This window comes from Rhincodon typus, chromosome 5 (assembly GCF_021869965.1).
Source record: "Rhincodon typus isolate 14 chromosome 5, sRhiTyp1.1, whole genome shotgun sequence".
Classification (NCBI taxonomy): domain Eukaryota; kingdom Metazoa; phylum Chordata; class Chondrichthyes; order Orectolobiformes; family Rhincodontidae; genus Rhincodon; species Rhincodon typus.
This window is the reverse complement of record NC_063336.1, coordinates 102,013,052-102,034,243: the sequence shown is the minus strand read 5'-3', so window position 1 is coordinate 102,034,243 and position 21,192 is coordinate 102,013,052. Positions and strand designations below refer to the sequence as shown.

At 40.3% G+C, this 21,192-nt stretch overlaps 1 protein-coding gene across 1 annotated transcript; it reads left to right on the top strand.

The window, feature by feature from the left end:
• Window positions 1-15,776, top strand: cmpk2 (cytidine monophosphate (UMP-CMP) kinase 2, mitochondrial). The gene is made up of 5 exons (XM_020530116.2): window positions 1-1,100; window positions 7,285-7,399; window positions 8,600-8,801; window positions 13,306-13,539; window positions 14,683-15,776. The coding sequence occupies exons 1-5, from the start codon at window positions 483-485 to the stop codon at window positions 14,810-14,812; spliced, it is 1,299 nt and encodes a 432-aa protein (XP_020385705.2). The 5' UTR covers window positions 1-482; the 3' UTR covers window positions 14,813-15,776.
• Window positions 15,777-21,192: the final 5,416 nt, after the last annotated feature.

Here is a 21,192-nt window from a genome sequence, read left to right as displayed (position 1 = left end):
CACAAAGTAACAGTTTGTTCCTCTGCTGTTTCCCTGTTCTCCATCATAACTGCTCCTGCCCCCACCTCTAGTGTGTCCACATTTACACCTGTCACGTCTTTATGTTCCTCGTTAGACTTTCTTTTTGGAGTCATCTTTGCAGTGAGAGAGTAAACAAAAAATCCCTGGGGAAACTGAACGAACCTAATTTCGAGCCATGGTCCTGAGCTTACTGCTAGGTTTTGGGTTTTTGTTTACGGTTTGTTGTTGAAAGCAGCACGCCCCGTTTCTGGAAAGCAGGAGTTGGAAGAGATGGCTTTCGTTTCCTGGCGATAACCCTGGGCTCTCGGCTTCGCTTTCACTTGTCATGTTTTGTTTGCTGAAAGCTGCGTTTCGATTCCGCAGCGGCATTAGTTTCAGTCTCGATCCGAGGAAGTAACGCTGGGGGGTGGGGGAAGGGAGTGGACTCAGGCCGTGCCTCTCGCCGAGTCACCGAGACCACAATGAATGCTCGCTGCAGCTTCGAGATGGCTCAGACACTGGGCTCGGCGCTCTACCGGGAATGGGCCAAGAGGGTCTTTGCAATCGAGTGCAGCAATAACTCAGAGCCGCTTTACTTCGCCCTGACCCCAACCTCGGAGGGGCCGTGGGACGAGAATTCCCGTTTGCACCAGGTCCTCAGCCGCGGTCAGACCTACTCTGTTTGCATCGCCTCCGAGAACAGGATCCAAGGCGCCGAGTCCTATGTCCAGCTGCGCAATGAACTGACCAGGCTGCCCCGGAGGTGCCGCGTTATGGAGCTGATGGCGTTTTCGCCCAACAAACAGGGATCTCTGATCAAGGGATTTCTGGTTCAGGACAATCACAGTGACGAGAGCACGGAGCGTCTCCTGCAGGATCTGGTCCGTGAGAGCGGGCAGACCAGTCTGTGCAGTTATACCAGGGACGGTGATGGCAGAATCTGGCAGAGACTCCGGCTCCTTACTGATGGCCAGGACAGAGAGATCTCCAGGAACTGTCTCTTTCTGGCTGCGAGACCAGACCTCCATCCCTCGGTGCTCAACATCAAAAACTCGGTTATATTCTTCAAGTATGAAGATGCTTACTGCGTTTTGGAAGAGGTAAGCCAGAAGTTCTCTCCCCCGCCCCACCCCCATGATTTTTTTAAGGGAGCTGTATTCAACAAAGGTACGTCGGATGAACAGTCAGACGCTACCCGTATACTGGTCACATGAGAGGCATATGCCTCTACATGAATTAGGAGCACTGGAGGCCATTCAGCCCATCAACCCAATCAATACTATTCTTTTTTCTCTTCCTTTCAAAGTGAACAACTTCACATTTTCCCATCTTATGCTCCATTTGCTGGAATTTACTCACTCACCTAACCTACCTATATCAGTCTGCGTTTTTGTCATGTCACCTTCACAATGTACTTTCCTACCTATCTTCATATGGTCTTCAAATTTGGCTATAATGCCTTGATCCCCCCATCATTCAGCAAGATCACGTGTGTTCTGAATATGACATTCCCACGTACCTTTGCCTTCCCTACCCAGCGCGAAGCCCACCTCCGCCTTAAAAATCTTCAATGATCCTGACTGTACCATCTTCTGAGGCAGAGAATTCCAAAATCTCACAACCCTTAGAGAATAAAAAGTCCTCTATCTGTCCTGAGGTAAATCCGGATTTTAAGTGTCCCCATTGTTCTGAGCAAGGGTAATCATTCTTTCCACAACTACCTTGTCAAAGCATTCAAGATGTTATAAATTCCAACCAGATTGCACCTTGCTTTTCTGAACACCAGTGAAAACAAGCCATGCCTGTCCAACCCCTCCTGATAAAGACAACCTGCTTATTCCAATACCAATCTTGTGAACCTCCTCTGGACCATTTTCAATGCTTTTACACCCTTCCTTAAGTAACAAAATCAAAACTGCATACAGTATTTACCATATGATCTTGCCAATGTCCTGCATAACTGAAGTATAAACATCCATTTTATGGAACAGAAACAGAAGTTGCTGGAAAAGCTCAGCAGGTCTGGCAACATTTGTGAAGAAAAAATCAGAGTTAACGTTCCTCAGAAGGAAGGGTCACTGGACCCGAAACGTTAACTCTGATTTTTTCTTCACAGATGCTGCCCAACCTGCTGAGCTTTTCCAGCAACTTCTGTTTTTGTTCCTGATTTACAGCATCTGTAATTCTTTTGGTTTTTATTTAACATCCTTTTTATGTTGAATTCCTCTTGTAATAATGGACAATATTCCATTAGCCTTCCTAATACTTGCTGTATCTGCATACTAACTTCTGGTGACTCATGCATTAGAATGTCCACACCTGCACCTTTGAATTCTGCAATCATTCTCTGTTTAAGTAATATTCTACTTTTTTCTCTTCCTGCCAAAGTAAACATTTTCCCATCTTATGCTCCATTTGCCAGAATTTGCCCACTCACTTAACCTATCTATATCAGCCTGCGTCTTTGTTATGTCATCTTTGTAAAGTACTTTCCTATCAATCTTCAAGTAATTTTCAAAATTGGCTACCATTGCCTTGACCCTCTCATCTAAGTTATTGATACACATTGTAAAAAGTTGAAGCCTAGCACAGACTCTTGTGGAATCTCACTTGTCATGTCCAACCAATCTGAAAAAGACCTGTTTATGCATACTCATTGTTTTCTGTAACCCAGGCAATCTTCTATCCATGCTAATATGTTTACCCTACTCTGTGAGCTCCTACTTTGTTCAGTAATTCTTTTATGTAGAACCTTGTCAAAAGCCTTGTGGTAATCAAAGTACAGTTGATCAATAGGCACCTCCTTATCCATAGTGCATTTACTTCTTCAAAGAATTCCAATAAACTGATGAAAGATGATTTTCCTTTCACAAAACAACACCTTGAGTTTTCCAAGTGACCAATTGGATGTTTGAAATCAATCTGTTCAGATGTGTTATGGCACACCTCTGGAGCAGGTGGGACTTCGAATCAGGACCAGAGGTAGGAACACTACCACTGTGCCACAAGACCCATTCAAGTACCGAGTTATCATCTCCTCAATGATTGATTCTAACACTTTGCCTTGACAGAAATCAAGAACACTGGCCTGCAGATGCCTATTTTTCCACCTCCGTCTCTTCTTACATAGTGTGTTTTCTTAGCTATTTTCTAGTCTGATGAAACCTTTCCAGAATTTAATGAATTTTGGAAAGTTAGTCACAATGCATCTGCTGCTTCATTAACCATCTCTTTTAAGGCTCCAGGATGAAGTCCCAGGACACAGGGACTAATCAACTCCATTACTTTCTAAATTGTAATTCATCTGATGACGGGGCTACGCTCCAAAAGCTTGTGTTTTCAAATAAACCTGTTGGACTATAACCCAGTGTCGTGTGATTTCTGACCTTGTCCACCCCAGCCCAACATTGGCACCTCCACATCATCAATTGTAATTAAGCCAGGAAACATTGTCAAATCCCAAACTTGTCTTCCTGACTCATTTCATGCAGATTGATTCCACTTCACATCTATTCCCTCCTCATTCAGCCAATGTGCAACATGCTGTCCCCAATCTCATTGACTTTGTGATCAAAGGCAAGTCCATGCAGGTGGACACTGGAACATGTTGCTAATTTTACAATTTGGAAAACATTCTCAGCAGTAAGTTGTCATTTGATACCAATGCAACCAAAAATGCTTGAAAGCATCAAAGTTGGAAAGGCATCAAGTGGACTCACAGATAACAAGGTGTGGAGCTGGATGAACACAGCAGGCCAGACAGCATCAGAGAAGCAGGAAAGCTGGTGTTTCGGGTCCGGACCCTTCTTCAGAAAGTGGACTGACAGGCCTGGAGTGTGCTCACAGGTGTGGACTACGTTCAGCAACCCAATGCATTAAAACAAAACACAAGGAAATTGTTTACTTAAATAATATCCAAATTTATTTTAATTTTCATTTACTGCAGAAATCTTTCCACTGTATATGCTTGAGAAAATGAGAACAATAAAAACGATTAAATCAACCAAAGTCATAAAATAAGTACATAAATCCCATAAAATGATAAAAACTCAAAACACGATAAAACTGCTAAAAGCTGTGCCAATGCAAATCCCCATCAGTTTTTAATTTGGCCTGCCTATTACTTGATCCCACTCACTCCTATTCTCTCAGAAACACACGTATATACACACAAGGACTTTTGCACTCACCCAGATGTAGACACACAAACATGAACACACAGAAACAGGCAGATCAATAGAAGGTCAGACACTCATGCACACAGACAAGCAGACAAATGCATAGACAAAAACAAACATTCCCATGCCCACAGACAGACATACATATGCACACAGACAGACACATACACAGAGACAATGCTACAAATGTGACAGAAGAAGTGTGTTGATCATCAAGCCCCATGACTCACTGGTCGCACCATTAGTGTAATAGTGTAATAGTTCTCTTACCTTCACCTATTTCACCTCTAACTCTTCCTTGTCTCAATTTCGCTGTTTCCACTTCTGGGAAAAAGCTGTCCACCAATATTACACCTCCTTACAGCCTGCTTCCTGCAATGATTTCATTCCATTCTACCAGTTTCTCCATCTCTATCTCATCTGCTTTGATGATACCACCTTCCATGGGGTGCCTCTAACATGATCTCCTTTGTCATCAACTTAGTTGATAGGGCCCAACCTATTTCTGCCTCAATTCTGCCCTCATCCCTTCCTCTTCCACCCAGAACAATGACTGTGTTCCCCTTGTTCTTACTTTCCACTTACCAGTCTTTGCATTCAAAGGCTCATGTTCCCAAATTTCTGCCACTTCCAGCAGAGCTCCCCCAGCAGAAATACCTTTTGTTATCCACCACTGTCAGCGCTGCAGAGGGAGTGTTCCCCCCGGTCCACTCCTCCATTGCTCCTACACCTCCAACCATATAATTAGGAAAGTAGAGAGGATTTTAAACCAAAAAAGTGGGTGGGATTGCAAGGGATCAAGTTTGGGAACATGTGGTAAATCAGACAGTGAAGTCAAGGCCAAAGATAATAGTATTATTAAGGTAACATATCAACAGACCATGATAGGAAGGGATAAAGAATACAAATCTTGCAGTTAACCAACATGTAAGACTAGAATTTATAAAAAAGAATTAAAGGATGAAAATAATCATTCTGTTTCTGAATGCATATAGCATTCAAAACCAAATGAATGAACTGAGAGTGCAGATAGAAATAAGTAAGTATGAACTTGTAGCCAATACAAGAGACGGCTGTGGATGAATGGTTTGGGACCTGAAACTTGAAGGCTATAGGATTTTTAAGAAGGACAGGAAGCAAGGAACAAGTGGAAAGGTGGTTTTGTTAGTTAATGATGGTACAAGCACAGCAGAAAGGGATGACCTAAGTTTTAGGAACCCAGGACATGAAAACAGTTTGGGTAGAGATGAGAATTGATGAAGGCAAGAAGTTACTTGTGGCAGTAGTGCACAGACCAGCTAACAGCAACTGCATGGAGGGTGGAACATAATGGAAGAAAATGTAAGAGTTTGTCAGAAAGTTATAGCAAAAATCACGAGAAATTTTAATTTACATGTTGACCAAAAAAGTCAAATGGGCAAAGATAGCCTCACTGAGGAGTTCATGGAATATTTTCATCATAGTTAGTTTCTTAGAACAGCGTGTTTTGGAGGCAACCAGGCAGCAAGCTGTACTGGACCTGGTATTGTGCAATGAAGTAGGATTAACTAATTACCTCTTACTGAACGTGCTGCTGGGTATCAGTGACCATAAAATGTTTGAATTTTACATTCAGTTTGAGGGAGAGAGGAGTGGGTCTGAGAATATCTTTTAAAAGTTTAAATATGGACAATTAAGGCATGGAAGCAGAGCTGGCTAAAGTGAGTTGGCAAACTAGGCTGAAGCATATGTCAAAAGAAATACAGTGCTAGACATTTAAAGAGATATTTCAGAATATACGGAATAGTGATGTTTCAAAGAGTAAGAAAAATTCAGAGGGACAAACCACCAACCACAGTTAACTGGAAATAATAAAAACAGTATCGATCTTAAATAAAAATGCATATAATTATTTAAGGACAGGTGGCAGATAAGAAGATTGGACAGAATACAAAAAACAAGAAAGCATGACTAAAAAATTAATAAAGAGGGGAAAATTAGGGTCTGAGAAACCTAGACAGAAATATAATAACAGGAACAGAATATTCAGAATTTTAATAAATATTTTGAAAAGAAAAGTCCATGGAGTATTAATAATGCCAAATAAGGAAAGGAACATAAGTTGAACAAGTATTTTGCGTTGGTTGTTCATATAGAGGATAGAATCAATATCCCAGAAACACTCAAGAAAACAGAATCATGACAGTTCTGAAGGAGGGTCACTGGTCTCAAAACGTTAACTCCACTTTTTCTCCAGAGATGTTGCCAGACCTGCTGAGATTCCTCAGCATCTCCAGTTCTTTGTTTTATTTTATCACAATCACCATAGAATTGATACTGAGTAAATTGTTGGAGCTGCAAGCTGACAAGTGCTCGGGTTCTGGATGCTACCTTGATGCTCACAGCGTCCTTCCTTGCTATTGCTGTGCTATGCCTTTTCTTGTTTTTGGTTTTAGTGCTTTGAACCCTCAGCTGCACCTTAAAGATTTACAGTACTTTTCTCTTGCCTTGGAGATTAGCGCAGACACAAAGCCAGGCAGCTTGTCATGCTTGTTAGCAGTCATCAGTTAAGGAGGTGGACATTGTACTGAATGCCACAGCCCTACAGCAACCTCACACCTGCTCCAGGTGCCTGCTGCACAAGTGGCAAGTACACTGAGTGAGCATCAACCAATTGGCCATGTTTCAAAGTCTAAGGGGACTCAGTCAAGTCCAGGGAGGCACCCTTCAACCGGAGGGTCCCAGTACAGTAAGTCAAGGGCAGCCTCCAGTATCAATCCATGGGTATGGCCAGGTGGCTGGTTGGGAAGTTAGGGTCAGGGTCTCAGTACTTCTGTAGCTTGCAGAGTGACACACAGTCAACTTTGTGGGCCCTGTGTAATGCAGTAGGAGTTACTGTGGACTCCACCAACATAAGACAAGGGGCTCCTTTAAAAGGTGCGGTAAAAGCACAATTTTTTTAATGATTGAATGTGTCTTTTTATGTTAGGCATCATTTTGAAAGCAGCTAATGGGGTTAAGCATTAGCATTTAGATACCAAAAGTTGAGAAAAATAACAATGATTTACAGACAATTCTGAAATTCTTCCTGAGTTGAATATTGTGTTTGCATTTTTGTTCACCAAAGTGTGTTGAAACGATTCCCAAAGCCAAGGAAATTCTGGAATTGGCGGATCAGTATGACAGGACTCCTAGAAAAGGCCTACATCCAGTAATTGTGGTAGAAGGACTTGATGCAACAGGTAAGAATCATCGAGATTTATATGTTCTACTCAACTGGAATACTGGAGTACCATGTCTTTATTCTTATTGTGATATATGCTGTGAATTCAGCCTAGCAGTTTGTTAATTAGTATTGTATTAAAATCCCAAACTATAGTCAATGTGCAAACCAGGCAGTCAACCATTTAAGGAGCTACTTCCATTAATTTAGTGTAATTAAACCTTCTAAATTTTAAGTCTTAAATATCATCAGACTGACATTGACTATCCTAACAGTGTTGTGGAGTGATCAAATCAATAAAATAGATTTAAATAACTTTCTTAAGAATAGCAAATAAGTAAATCAAGTCATCGTTTTTTTTTATTTAACCTATTTATGTAGTTAACTTGTTCTAAGATGTTATTACACACTGCTAGAGCAGGTGGGACTTAAACCCATGGCCTCCTAGTCCAGGGGTAATGACACTACCACTGTGCAACAAGAGGGCCCTGTCATGCTATTTGTTTGGTTAAACCCTGAATACATTGCAGATGAGATGGTCTTCATTTCAGATCATTCAGTTCCTCGTAATGTACAGGTGAGGCCAGAAAAGGTTTCCACTCTTCTTCAAAAGATACTGAATTATGTTAGGAAACCTCACTCAGGAGTCTCTTCTGTATTTTTTTTCGAATCAATCTGTTCAGAGATGTTATTACATGCTTCTGGAGCAGTTGGGACTTGAACCCAGGCCTCCTCACCAGAGGCAGAAGGCATCATAGGTAAATGTCATTCACTCCTCACCCAAATACATTAGGAGCTTTTGTGGCACAGTGGTAATGTCTCTACTGCTGGACCAGGAGGTCTGAGTTCAAGTCGCACCTACTCCAGATATGTGTCATCATATCCATATGTGACCTTTCTGGGATTATATTTTAGGACACAGAGTGAGGACCCTGGCTGGTCTATTTTCTTTCTCTAGCCACTTGTAGTGACTGATATCCCATTCCAACTATAACATCACATTGACAATCTCACTTGGGGCCTCTGTCCTATATGGTTCACTAGATAACCCATTTCATCAGTAGATTAAGAGTAAGTAAAATGTTCAAACCTATATATTTTCCTCCCTTAGTGCTATGAAAATCTTTGATTATCTTTACAATGAAGTAATGAACAATGAAAAAGATCTACTCTATAATGCACTATGGCATAACTTTTAGCCCTTCGTATTTATCTATAGGCAAAAGTACATTGACTGAAGCTTTAAGAGACTCCCTCCAAGCAACACTTCTAAAGTCCCCACCAGACTGCGTTAGCCACTTGAGAAAAACATTTGATGCAAAGCCACCTCTTATTCGACGGGCTTTTTATGCATTGGGCAATTACGTTACTGGCTCCATCATAGCAAGAGAATCTGAAAAGTCTCCAGTAATTGTGGATCGGTAGGTATAGCGTTTAGAAGTACCCTATTAGCAGTCATTGGTGAATAACACTCACAGCTTCCAAACATGGTCTGTTGTTGTATAAGTTTCTTTGGTAGGCACAAATGATCCAATGGTATGTAACTTTCTTAAATGACACTGATGCTCAATTGGTATAAATTTTCAGTTGTGTCCAATGAATAACTAACACTGTCTAACAATATTGATCTCCAATAAAAACTGATGTATATATCATTTTCAATATTGAATTCATTAAGTTCTTTAGCACAATTGACTGACAGTATAATTAAGCTGTAGTAAATAGACATCCACTGGAAAGAAAGGCAGTTTATGTGATCACTTTCCCAATGTTAGTGCAGAAACACATATGCTGCAACTTTAGGAAACTAATGAGGAAGGTAAATTACTGTAAAGTGGAACCACGGATTTTGCTTAAAATTTACAAATCGCTTTCATATTGGAATCTAAACCTTTGGACAGCAACTAATTGCACTATTTTCCCACATTTAGTTACAGAGAGTATAGCCCCTCTTCATGTTGACCAACTGGACTTTGTGGCCCACCATCACCTGTATGCAATAACTCACCCTGACATTTTGGCTGCTGCGCCAATTAAGACAACAAAAATCCCAATGTTGTGTCACAGAAGAGAACAGCCACTCGAACACCTAATTCTATTAGAACATCGCTGCCACAATATAGTACTGCAGTCAAGAATTGTGCAAGCTGCTATAAAGTAGTTGCTTGTGATACATAATTTGAGCACTGCTGAAAAGGAGACATGTTGCTGTTGTTGCTACTTTTCATCTTGCTCTATCAGGGCAGGCACAAGAATATCTTTTTCAGGGGAAGCCACGATTTATATTGCATGGGATTATTTGGTAAATCAGCACTGATTGGATGAAGCATTGCCATGAAGAATGCAACTATAGTTCCCCACACTCTTGTTTTGTTACACAAAAGAGCAATTCTCAAGCAATTCAAAGAACATTGCCTAGTGAGCATTGATCTTTATATATCAACGTATATAGCTTCTAGCAAGTGTGAACTGTATTGCAAACCTGACCTTTAATCTCAAATTGGTTGGAAGTGTAATTTTCAATGTGTTCTGGGTTGTTCAGTTCGTTCTGTCCACATCTAATTTTAGATACTATGTTCTGAGTTTTATAAGCTGTTTGAATACAGTCAGTACTCTGCCAGTTGGGAACAGCAGATGGACATGTTGTTTTCTGTGATCTGCCATTCATTGGGCTATGCAGCCTTTTGTAGCTGGTATTGTACAAACACTGAAATTCACAGAGTACCTTTTTGATTTTTTTATTTGATTTTTTTATTGTCACATATACCTAAGTACAGTGAAAAAGTTTGTTTTGCGCGCAGTACAGGCAGATCATGCCATACAAAGTACATAAGAGTAATAGAACAGGGCAAGAAATACAACATTATAGCTGCAGAGAAGATGCACAAAGAGTGAAGTCAACATTAAATTTGAAATTTGAAACATCCATTTGGAAGTCTAATGATAGCGAGGAAGAAGCTGTTCTTGAATTCGTTGGTCCGTGTATTTAAGCTTCTGTATCATCTGCCCGATGGAAAAGGTTGAAAGAGATTATAGCTGGGGTGGAAGGGGTCTTTGATTATATTGGCTGCCTTCCTGAGACAGCAGGAAGTATAGACGAAGTCAATTGTTGAAAGGTTGGCTTGCTTGGTGGACTGGCTATGTTCACAACTCTTTGTAGTTTCTTACTCATTCGTGTGGTAGTTAGAACATTTGTTTGGCTTGACAGCAGCTTCTTATTAGTAAAAAATATCATTTGTGTTGCTATTGCCCAGCAGTGGCACGAAATGGCTAGCTTTATCTGCTGCTCAAATTATTGAGATACCATACCTTTGCAGGGTAACTTGAATTCCAAAAATGTTGGCCTTAGACGTACTTGTGAGTGAGCACAATACACAGCAAGCAATGACCTGGGGGGATCCATTATCACATGGAATAGCTCAGGCTGAGCATTATTTTGGCATTGAGCTTGCACAGTGTGCAAATGGCTTGGATCCATTTACAAAAGATTGCTGATAAAACCAGCTTTATATTGTGTGGGACTGTATAAAACCCACCTATCTGAAGAGATATTCTGCCTACCACAGAAATGAGCCATGAGTTGTAAAACAGGGCTTCCCGAAGTGGGGTTGGGACCCCAGGTTAAGCTGAATATTTGGAATCACGAGCTCTGAGATAGAAATGTCTGTTTCCACTCCCCTCTCATATGGCTTCTCCTCCACCATCTCACCACTCTGAGGGATTGTGACAATTTTCAAGCCTTGAAATGGGGTTACAGTGGGAAAATGTTTGAAGCACTGATACAAAAGCTCCCATGACACTATTTCAGAGAACATCAGGTGCATGATCTGTGTGGAGCTTTTAAGCACACACACAGGTAATACTTTAATTGAAAATAAGACAGGGTACACTTGCTAAGTACTTTGAATGCGTCTTCATAGTAGAGGATGAAGATAAAAGGAGTTATGAGGAAAAGTTAAAGTAAATCACGCTGAGAAATTCACTGTATTAATATTGGTGAAAACACAATCGTGAAGGAACCAACGAGATGAAAAACAGACAAATCTCAACTTTTATGACTTCCATTACAGGATATTAAGAATGAATGAAGAAATTGAAAAATCGCTAATTGTGATCTTCCAGAACTCTCATTCCAGGATTTGACCTCTTGCATTGCATTTTTCTCAATAATTTAGGAATGAAAGAAGAGAAGTGGTTGGCCTGTTATCTTACAAAAAAATGTTCAAAAAACTCAAGGGATCACGGCAGTATATTTGGAGATAAACTGTGCCTATTAGCATAATGATCTTGAGCCAGAAAATGCAAATTTAAAGTGATTGGAAGCAAAAGAGTCAAGTGCAACATGAGGAATATTTTATGCAACAAATTGCGATGTTCTGCATTGCACTATCTGAAAGGGTGGTGGGCGTAGATTCAATCATCGCTTTGTAAAGGGAGTTAAGTGCTGAAAGGTAAACAAGTAGTTGCAGGGCTATGGGCCAAAGTGAGGGGAGAGTGATTAAATACTTCATTTGCAGTGAGTTAGCATGGACTTGGTGGGTCCAATGGCCTCATTCTCTGTTGTTACCATTTTATTCCATTAATCTAACATGTGCTGTGGGGGAGTTTGAAAAATGTATGATTAGGAGCAGAGGGATTAATAAACATGAACTGATTAGAGGGAGCCAGCATTAATGATCAGTCATCTTGAATGATTCTGATCAAAGTTTCTGATGTAAGTAACTTGGCAGCTGAGTGTCTGTGGATGTTATTGATGCATACTTTCAGAAAAGAAATCGATAAGTTTCCACTTAAGAGATTTAACAAAAATGGGAACAAGTGGGATTGGAAACAACCTGTTGACCTCGGTAAGTAACTGATTAGCAGGGTAAAAGAGGATATTGAAGATAAGGATAGTGGGTACATAGACTCAAATTAGTAGGCTGTGACAATGGTTTCCCCCAGGGAACTATGTTTACACTTCAACTTCTCTCTGTAGTTATATGTAACCCTTAAAGAATTCTGCTTCGGTTCCCTGCTCAATGATGGATCCGACTCACAGCACATGGTCTCAACCTTGGGTAGCTTGATGACGTAGGTCCTGAATCTATCCCCAGGCAGAATGGGGAGTGAACATGTGTTTTTAGCACCATTCTGATCAAAACAAGCCAAGCAGATAACTGAGCCATCTAGGTCCCCCTGAAATCTGAATTACTATGGCAATATACATTCTTCCAGCTGTGTTGTAGATGGAGCTATGGGCAGTAATAGTAGAGGCTCCAATTTCCTTCCATCACCTGACCGAGCACTGAGCTTTCCCACTCTTACTGCTGTCGTTGACATTTGTTAGAAAGACTAGTACCAAGAGCATGGAGTTTGAACCTGGTGCCTTTGCGATGTCTCCTTGCTCTACCAGTGGTGAAGGTCCTTCCACTTTTGTTCAGATCAGTCTTTGGCCAGGGTACTCAAGAGGAATTTTCTTGATAACTTTATTATTCCTTGGATCAGAAGTTGCAATTTCACAAGATAATTTAATACTATTTGCTGATGAACTCATCCTCAAAAAGTAGCCATTAAAAAATCAATCCAATGCAATTTTCAAAATGTACTATGTATTATTTGTTGTTTGTCTTGTCTTTTAATTTAAGAGGTTACATGATTAGATATACTGACACTTATCAATGCATCTTTTGACAAGGCATTTGTGTGTAAATATATTTTTCCATTGACTGACTAACCTCTATAAAGCCAAAAAAGAAACTGGACCTTAATTCAGTGTAAAGTAAACCTTTTAGAATTTTGGTTAGAGAAAAGAGACCAGTTTTGGTATGTTTATACATTTCATAAGTTATTGTTTCTTTTTCCACAAGGTATCAAAGCTTAACTCACTGTTTGTAGATACTGTGTGTCTTCATAAGGTTTTGAGTATATTTTGTTACATTCCAGATTCTGGCACAGCACTGCAGCCTATGCTATTGCGACAGAAGTCAGTGGAAGATTAGAGAACCTGCCACCACCACATCATGAATTATACCAGTGGCCCCAGGATCTAGTTCAACCAGATTTGGTGCTGTTGCTCACAGTTGATGCAGAGGAGAGAGTCCGTCGGCTAGAACGAAGAGGAGAGCTGAGAACAAAGGAAGAAATTGAGCTGGAAGCAAACAGTATATTTCGACAAAAGTAAGATAGCTTTTACTTGAAAGTAAGGAATAAGGAGACAAGGTAGCATCTTTTGACTTTTTTTTTTGAAAACTAAGTGCTTCATCTGACTCTCCACATCCCTCCCCAAAACCCATCATCTTTTCCTCCAAGAAACTTAATTCGTCTTTAGATTTTAATTCATCAGTGACCAACAAAGAAGTTCCAGTATTTCATGATTTGTATTCTTGTTTTTGAACACTTCCATATTTTCTTATCCAAAAATTTGTGTCTTCTGCTTCTCTGACTCTTTCCCTGCCCCAATTCCTTTAGTTCCTGTTTACCTTCCAGTATTGCACAGTGTTAGGACATTGTTAAGTTAAATATTTGTTGTTATAATTGTAATATTTAAGACACCAGATATACTGACACTTATCAATGCATCTTTTGACAAAGCATTTCTGTGTAAATTGACAGCATTTATTCCATTTATTGACTAACATCTCTGAAGTCAACCAAGAAGCTGGATCTTAATTTAGTGTAAAGTAAACCTTTTGGAATATTGATCAGAGAAAGGAGACCGGTTTTGGTATGTTTGCTTTCTCGTTGAAATGTTTCTACAATTGGGATTGCTCCAGAGTGCTGTGGAAGCTGCTAGCTCAGCATGACCCTCAACTCCAACAGTGGCAGCTGGATGTGAGTGGGAAACTGGATCCATTCACCTGGACAAAAAGAAAAGCTGTATTTCAGACATCTGTGAGCAGTAGCGCAGGAGATTATATTATAGAAGGAAACTGTTCACACTGAAGTTTATGGAATAGCTAATCATAAAATTATACAGCTGAGAAGGCAGCAGTTCAGCCATTGTGCCTATGCCAACTAATTTTGTTTCTAATGATTTATTAAAAATACAATGCCCTTTTATAAGATGCACTCTACGTATCTGGTCTGCACTAACCTCAGGAAGAGACCAGAAGACCCCCTGTAATCATTAGTGAGACTCAGTAAGTGTCACTTGCTGTAGTCACTTAGATGCTGAGTTCAAATACTGAAGGAGAAATGGAGACCGGTATTTCAGGTTACTCACTTGTAACATAAATTAAGCTCCTGAAACAAATTGTGTAGCTTGTACCAAGGACTGTTTTGACCTTTTTTTTAATGCACTTCTAATCTCTTGCACAATAGGGTGGAAGCAACTTACAGAAGAATGGAGAATCCAGCTTGTGTTGTGGTCGATGCTAGTGCCTCAAAGGAAGTGGTCTTCAAAAATGCTGTTCATGTAATTGAGAGATATTGTGGCATTGAACAAACTTGACTTCATACATTGGTGAAATTGAACTGCTGAAATACATTTCAATCCTTTATTCAATATACTGCATCAATGGCACCAATCTCTTATGAAATTATATTGCTCATGCTATTCATTTTGACTCGCATATGTAGATGAGCCATGTGCCGTTTTCACTGGAATGAAGTAGTAAGCAAACTGTATTATGTTCAGCTGATGTGATGCACATCATTGAACAGTGTATTTTTAAAATGCTAAAAAATAATATGCAGGGCCCTAATATTTATTTTCCTTTGCACCCTGACACAATTGTAGAATACCAGCACCTGAGACTGCAGGGTCATTTTCAACTTCCCCATGTGCTAATCTTTCACTGCTGTCTGAAACAGCCAGCACTCTGTCCTGCTAAGTTATTGCCCAGACCGTAACGTTGAAAATCACATGATGACACTTTCCCATCTAAATGAATGAAAGTGATGGGCTTTTACTAATCATTAACTTGAACAGCCATAGAGCAAGATCAACAGCATGTTTCACTCCATTCCGTACAGAGAAAAGTGAATGATGCTGAGCATCCAGATTGATTAGGGAATTATTGTAGAGCAGGTAAAGGGAGCTACTTGGCTATTGCTATATTTGCACTGGCCAACCTCAGTTATAGAGTCATCGATTCAGACAGCATGGAAACAGACCCTTCAGTATAACCAGTTCACGCTGGTCATAATCCCAAAAGGAACTAGCCCCACCTCCCTGCGCTTGGCCCTTATCCCTCCAAACATTTCTTATTCATGTACTTATCTAACTGTCTTTTAAATGTTGTAACTGTACTTGCATCCACCTTTCTCTGGAAGTTAATTTCACACCTGGACCACTCTCTGTGTAAAAACATTGCCCCTGATGTCTTTTTTAAATCTTTCTCCTGTCACCTTAAAAATATGTTATTTTGCATTTGATTTTACACAGAAATCTATAAAGTGCAATTTAAACATTATTTCAAGGCAAAGAAGCTTTTAGGTAAGGCGATATTTATGATTTACATTTCCCTTACTTCTCTGAGGATATTGGGAGACAACAGGGCTTAAATTTACAGGATACTGTATACTGCTTTTCTGATCCCACAAGGAAAATTCAATGCCACATCGTGTGATGCTCAACAAGGCCACCCGAAATCATAATTCACTGTGGTCAGGCATAACCAGGTGAGAGTCAGGCTAACAGCGCCAAATGTCACTAGCGGGACTGTGAGGTTGGGAAGAAGATTGATGGATATTGGTTTAAGGCCATTCCCACACTTCTCAGGCACAACAGGGATTGGGGACCTTCAGATGGGAATGGTGTGAATGGGCTTTTGAAGGCAAGATGAGGGGATCAAGGGGAGGGAACATCTTGTGTGGAAAGTGTCCCCAACGCACACAGAGTGCACCACCCCTCCTCCTAAGTTTGCACATTGCCTGCTTGCCTTTTCCACAGCTTTTTTTTTTAGAAATGGCCTTCTGATTCTCATCTGCCCACCCCCATGCCTACCATTTTCTGGTGAGGGCGGTATATCATTAGGGTATTGCTTGTTAATGAGCTCAATTACCTGTTAATTTAAGAAGTGTCCAGAAGTCAATCTCGGCTCCTGGCTCGTTACCGTAGCTTGGCGACTGACTCAGGAGTGGGGAGGACGGCAGTGGGATGGCCACTTGTAATCTTTTACATGCCGTCCTCTCAAAGTCGAAAGCATGATCCCCCAGGGATGGGATGGGTGTAAAATCCACCCACTTGCCTAGCACTGGAGTAACATTGTCATACAAATAAGGTAGGCATCTGGTAAATCCATTCCCTGAAAGGCATGTGTTTCAGTGGAAAGAAAAGTTGCGTTGGGCTAGTAATGGACAGCTGGTCTTACATCCCCCGTACTGTGTTGTCTTACGATTCCAGCAATTGTGTTTGCTTTGACAGCACTGATCACACAAGTGTTTCAAGTGTCTTATATTCAGAAATATTCCAATATCTAATCATACAACAACAGGAAAAATAATAAGGTCCCCTTAGAACCTGGAATTACAGCTTTCATTTGTGCCTATCTATTTTTCAACAAAAATACTTTAGTGAGAGGAGGCCCGAGAGGAGTAATTGCCTTAAAGTTAATGGACAGCAAATGAACATACAGAATAGCAGTTTAGAATTACATTTCACTTTAACCTAACTTGTACCATACTGCCTCACAAGGAATATAAATACTTCACACTCGTCCTATTAAAAAGAGCATGTAACTTTTCTGCTCAGCTTTCTGTTTTATTTTCATTGACTGGCTCTGGGCTTGATGTTAGTGAGTTTCTCCTAGCCTGTTGAGGCTCCCTCCCAAACTGGATTGGGCTGGACTGACAGACTTTTACAAACATGTTTAGTCTCTTTTTCCAAATTGAAAGGAACTGATCGAGTTGACTTGCTCAGCAATTCCTTGTTCAGGAATTTGTCTTTGGTCCTGTCAGTAAAATCAGTTGCATCTTCCTCTTGTATTCCCTCCTCTCTCCCAGGCACCTTGAATGGGCTTGTAATGGGAAGACTATCACTATCCATCTCCCCAGAGGATATTTTGTAGTTGGAAGAGAAGGGACTTCGTTGCTCATCAACGGGAGAAGGGGCATGGGCCTTAATGAAGCTCTGAACAATTGTAACAAGAATTCTGTATCCCAGAGTATTGAATATTGAGTATACTCAAGGCTGAGGTAGATAGATTTTAGACTGCAATGGAAACAATGCATTTAGGGATCTAGTGGGAAATTAGAATTGAGGTCAGAGATCAGCAGTAATCTTCTTGATTAGTGGAGAACACTCAGAAGGTAATGTCTCCTATTTTTTACTTTCTCATTTTCTTTATAGGGAGGTGATTCAGTTGAAGCAATGTCACAACTCTATCACAGTACTCAGACTTCTCATAGTTTAGTCATTGTTAGAATGGAGGCAGCACATGCTTAATGGGGATATCAACCAGTCTCAAACTCTGACTGAGAGGGATACAGATATATGATTTATTTTCATAGAATCCACCTTTGCATTTGTGAGCTATCTTGTTTGTGGCAAGCCATCTACAGTTCTATTTCTCTTCCTGTGCATTTTGTGCAGCTCTCCACAAGGGGTGGGTGAAAGAGCAGAGTAAGGGTGAAGCATTTGTTAAATGGATGTATTGCATTCAGTGAGGATGACAATGAAACACATGCATCACACTACATAAGGAATGAGATGCTTGACACTGGTGGCTGGGTGAATGGGGAGGTGTTAAATTATGTAGAAAACTAAAGCTGGATGCCTCTGCAAATTAAATGAGTGTGAAGATTCATGTGATGGAGAACACTTTGCAAACCAAAACAAAAGAAAAGCAAACTTAAAGAAGAAGATCTATGTGAATCAACAAGTATACTAATTTTTTTTACCTACGTAAGCCATTAGACTGCTTTCTACATTGTGTCTATGACATGGACACAATGCTGTTTTATTGATCACCTTCCTTAGCTGTCTCCAACTACATTATCTTGGTGAGAATAGCAGGTTTCTTCATCCGTTGTTGGAGAAAATTAAGTACGCTTGCTTTGGACTGCACCTCGCTGTAACTCCAGCATGGCATGATTAAGTCAGGTTCCTGAACACATCCAATTTCCATTGTGGAACTGGCCCTTTAAATGCAGTTTGGCTTATTCTATGCAGGCAAGCATCATACCCACTGCACAGTTTGGAAGTTCAAAACCTAGAAGTAAAATTAACTCATTCAATTAAGTTGAGAATGCAGATCCTAACTGAGTCAGATGATTTCCTTTGGCAACCTGTTGCATTTTAGGATTGTGACTAAGGTCAGAGAATGTAGAGTCAGAGGAAACATAATAGAACGTATAACATAACTACCTAGAAAACAGAAAACAGAGCAGTGGTTAAAAGTAGTCACTCAGGTAAGCGGTAAGGGGATGTTTCACCAAGATTGTCTAGGTCCAATCTTGTTCACCATTTAGAAAACCGAACTGGTCACAGGACAGAGAAGAACATTGTCAAAATGTATGGCTAGCACCAAGTTGTGAGATATAGTCAATGCAGCTGAGAGTTGCTACAAATTCTAAGATGCTGTAAGTAATCTTGGATTTTAGAATTTTAAGTTCAACATTTGGTTTGCTTAATTTTGGTCATTTTAAGATGCTTTTTATGAATGTATATATTCTGCTAAGCTAACAAAACAAAAAGTAATCTTGTGTTGCCACACAACCACACTAATGAATGCGGAACACTAACAAACTGGAATTATAAGTAGCAACCCGACCAACAACAGTCAATTCATTAAAAAAAAGGACCTTAATTATGCTGTATTGAAGGATATGTAATTAGTAATCAGAAGCCAATAAAGGCTGCCTTTATAAAGTTAATTTCAACTGATTACATTACTTTATGCATTTTTTAAAAAAAAGTTGTTAAAACAGACTGTGGGAAAGCCCTAGGCAGAGCACCTCCAGTGTCTCATCAACAGTGTTACCCTCGAGATTCAGACAGTAGGGCTACTAATGAATAAAGGCTTGGTCAAGTTTCAGATAAAGTGAACATTGTAAAACACTCCATTGTCTTCAAGTAAAAGACGATGTGTGCACATGGACACATTGCAATCAAATTGATGATGACCACATTATTAACAAATTAGAATTTCAGCAGCAACCTTTAACTAAGAAGGTATAAAAAGAGGGTCTCAAGTGCCATATTTTTGAGTTCTCCAGGTACACCACAGCAGTCAGATTGTAGACCTACCTCAGGCAGGGATTCAGAATGATCAAAATGAGGATAATTTTCAGGGGAAGATAGCAGGGATTACTGTCAACATGAAAACTGGAGGTGTTTTGTCTCATGAAAGGAAAACATTTCCCACCTGTGATATAGGTTTTGGGATATTCAATTTGAAGTCTATGACGCTTTCCTGATAAGTTTAACTTTTGTGTTTTTTTTGTTGGTTGCTAAAATATTCTTTCATTATTTGATGAGTGTATTGTTTGGCTTGATTATATTCAATAAAGCTTGATTTTGTTCATTGATTAATGTTCTATTCCTTCATGAGAGTATGTCTCTGTTCAATTTGAAGTACGTAAACTAAAGAGCTGAATTTTCTTAAAAATCATCTAAGTATCAATTTCACGGATTTCATGGAGGGTTTCTCTCCATGAGCTCTGATGAGTTATCTCACGCAGCTCCACATTGCTGCACCATATCTCTAAAGCTGTGCTCTCGTGCGAGCTTGCATTCACCAGCAACTGAAATACTGCCAGGTCCTTATGGGTTCTCTGCTACTGGCACCATATTTATAGCTCAGCCATGGACCAGGTCAAAAGCCAAGAAAAAGCCTTCACAGCAGATAGAGTGGAAAGGAACCAAAACTGGGTACCTAGGTGACACTGGTAAATAGACTATCATATTTGTAAATATATTGGCACTTTAAATTATCACCTGGTCTGACCAACTGTGATTGTAACTGTGATGCAGTTGATGTTCATCCTGCTCAATGTCCTGATTGTCCTTCTCACCAACTCTTCAGTGTCTATCACATCCCCTCTTTGCCTGCTAAAATTGCAGCATGCAAATGTGGCACATTTGGGTTGGATTGTACTCTAAGGCTCTGCCAGATTGATTTAAGCATTGGAACTTCATTTTCAGGAAGCCTATCATCTACTCCACACTGGCATTGACTGAAGAATAGGCTGCATTGTATGTATACTGCTCCTCACTCGGGGGTTGAGTAATGGAATCATCAACCATGGTTGCAGAGGGTAGCCCTTGTCTTCCAACAACCATCCTTGTAAGACATCCGGTCCCTGAACCTAAGTATATATCAAAAATATAGGCTTCATGACAGCTCCCAGGGTACCCCTGCAGATTTCTAAACTGTGATACTAATGATCACAGATGACATGAATTAATGGTAAGTTTTCTATTGATGAAGTCAGCTACATTACTATATGGGGCTGTCAACATGACAATGTGTACACAGGCTATTGCACCCTACACCTGGGGGACGGCAGCTATGTTGGCAATGTTTCCTTCCAGAGCTACAGCACTGACCTTGTCACGGAGAAATGGGATGAAGCCGTGTCCTGGCACAAATTGCATCGGTCATACCATTGGTGCATTTTTGGGACACCCCACACAGGTCCTTGGACGCAGCCAGTCACATTAAAAAAATTAAGTGCAGCTCACACGTTATGGCCTCTGGGATAGGATGGCCAACCCCTATCCCATTTCAGTTTGCAGATCCTGATTCAGCAGATGACCCAGTTCTGTAACTGTGTCCTCATTCATCAGCAACACTATGCCTTGCTTGTTTGGAGGAAATGATAAAATAACCTTGGAAATGGTACATTCTGGGTCTCCTTTACCTCTCTTGCATGCTCAGAGGATCT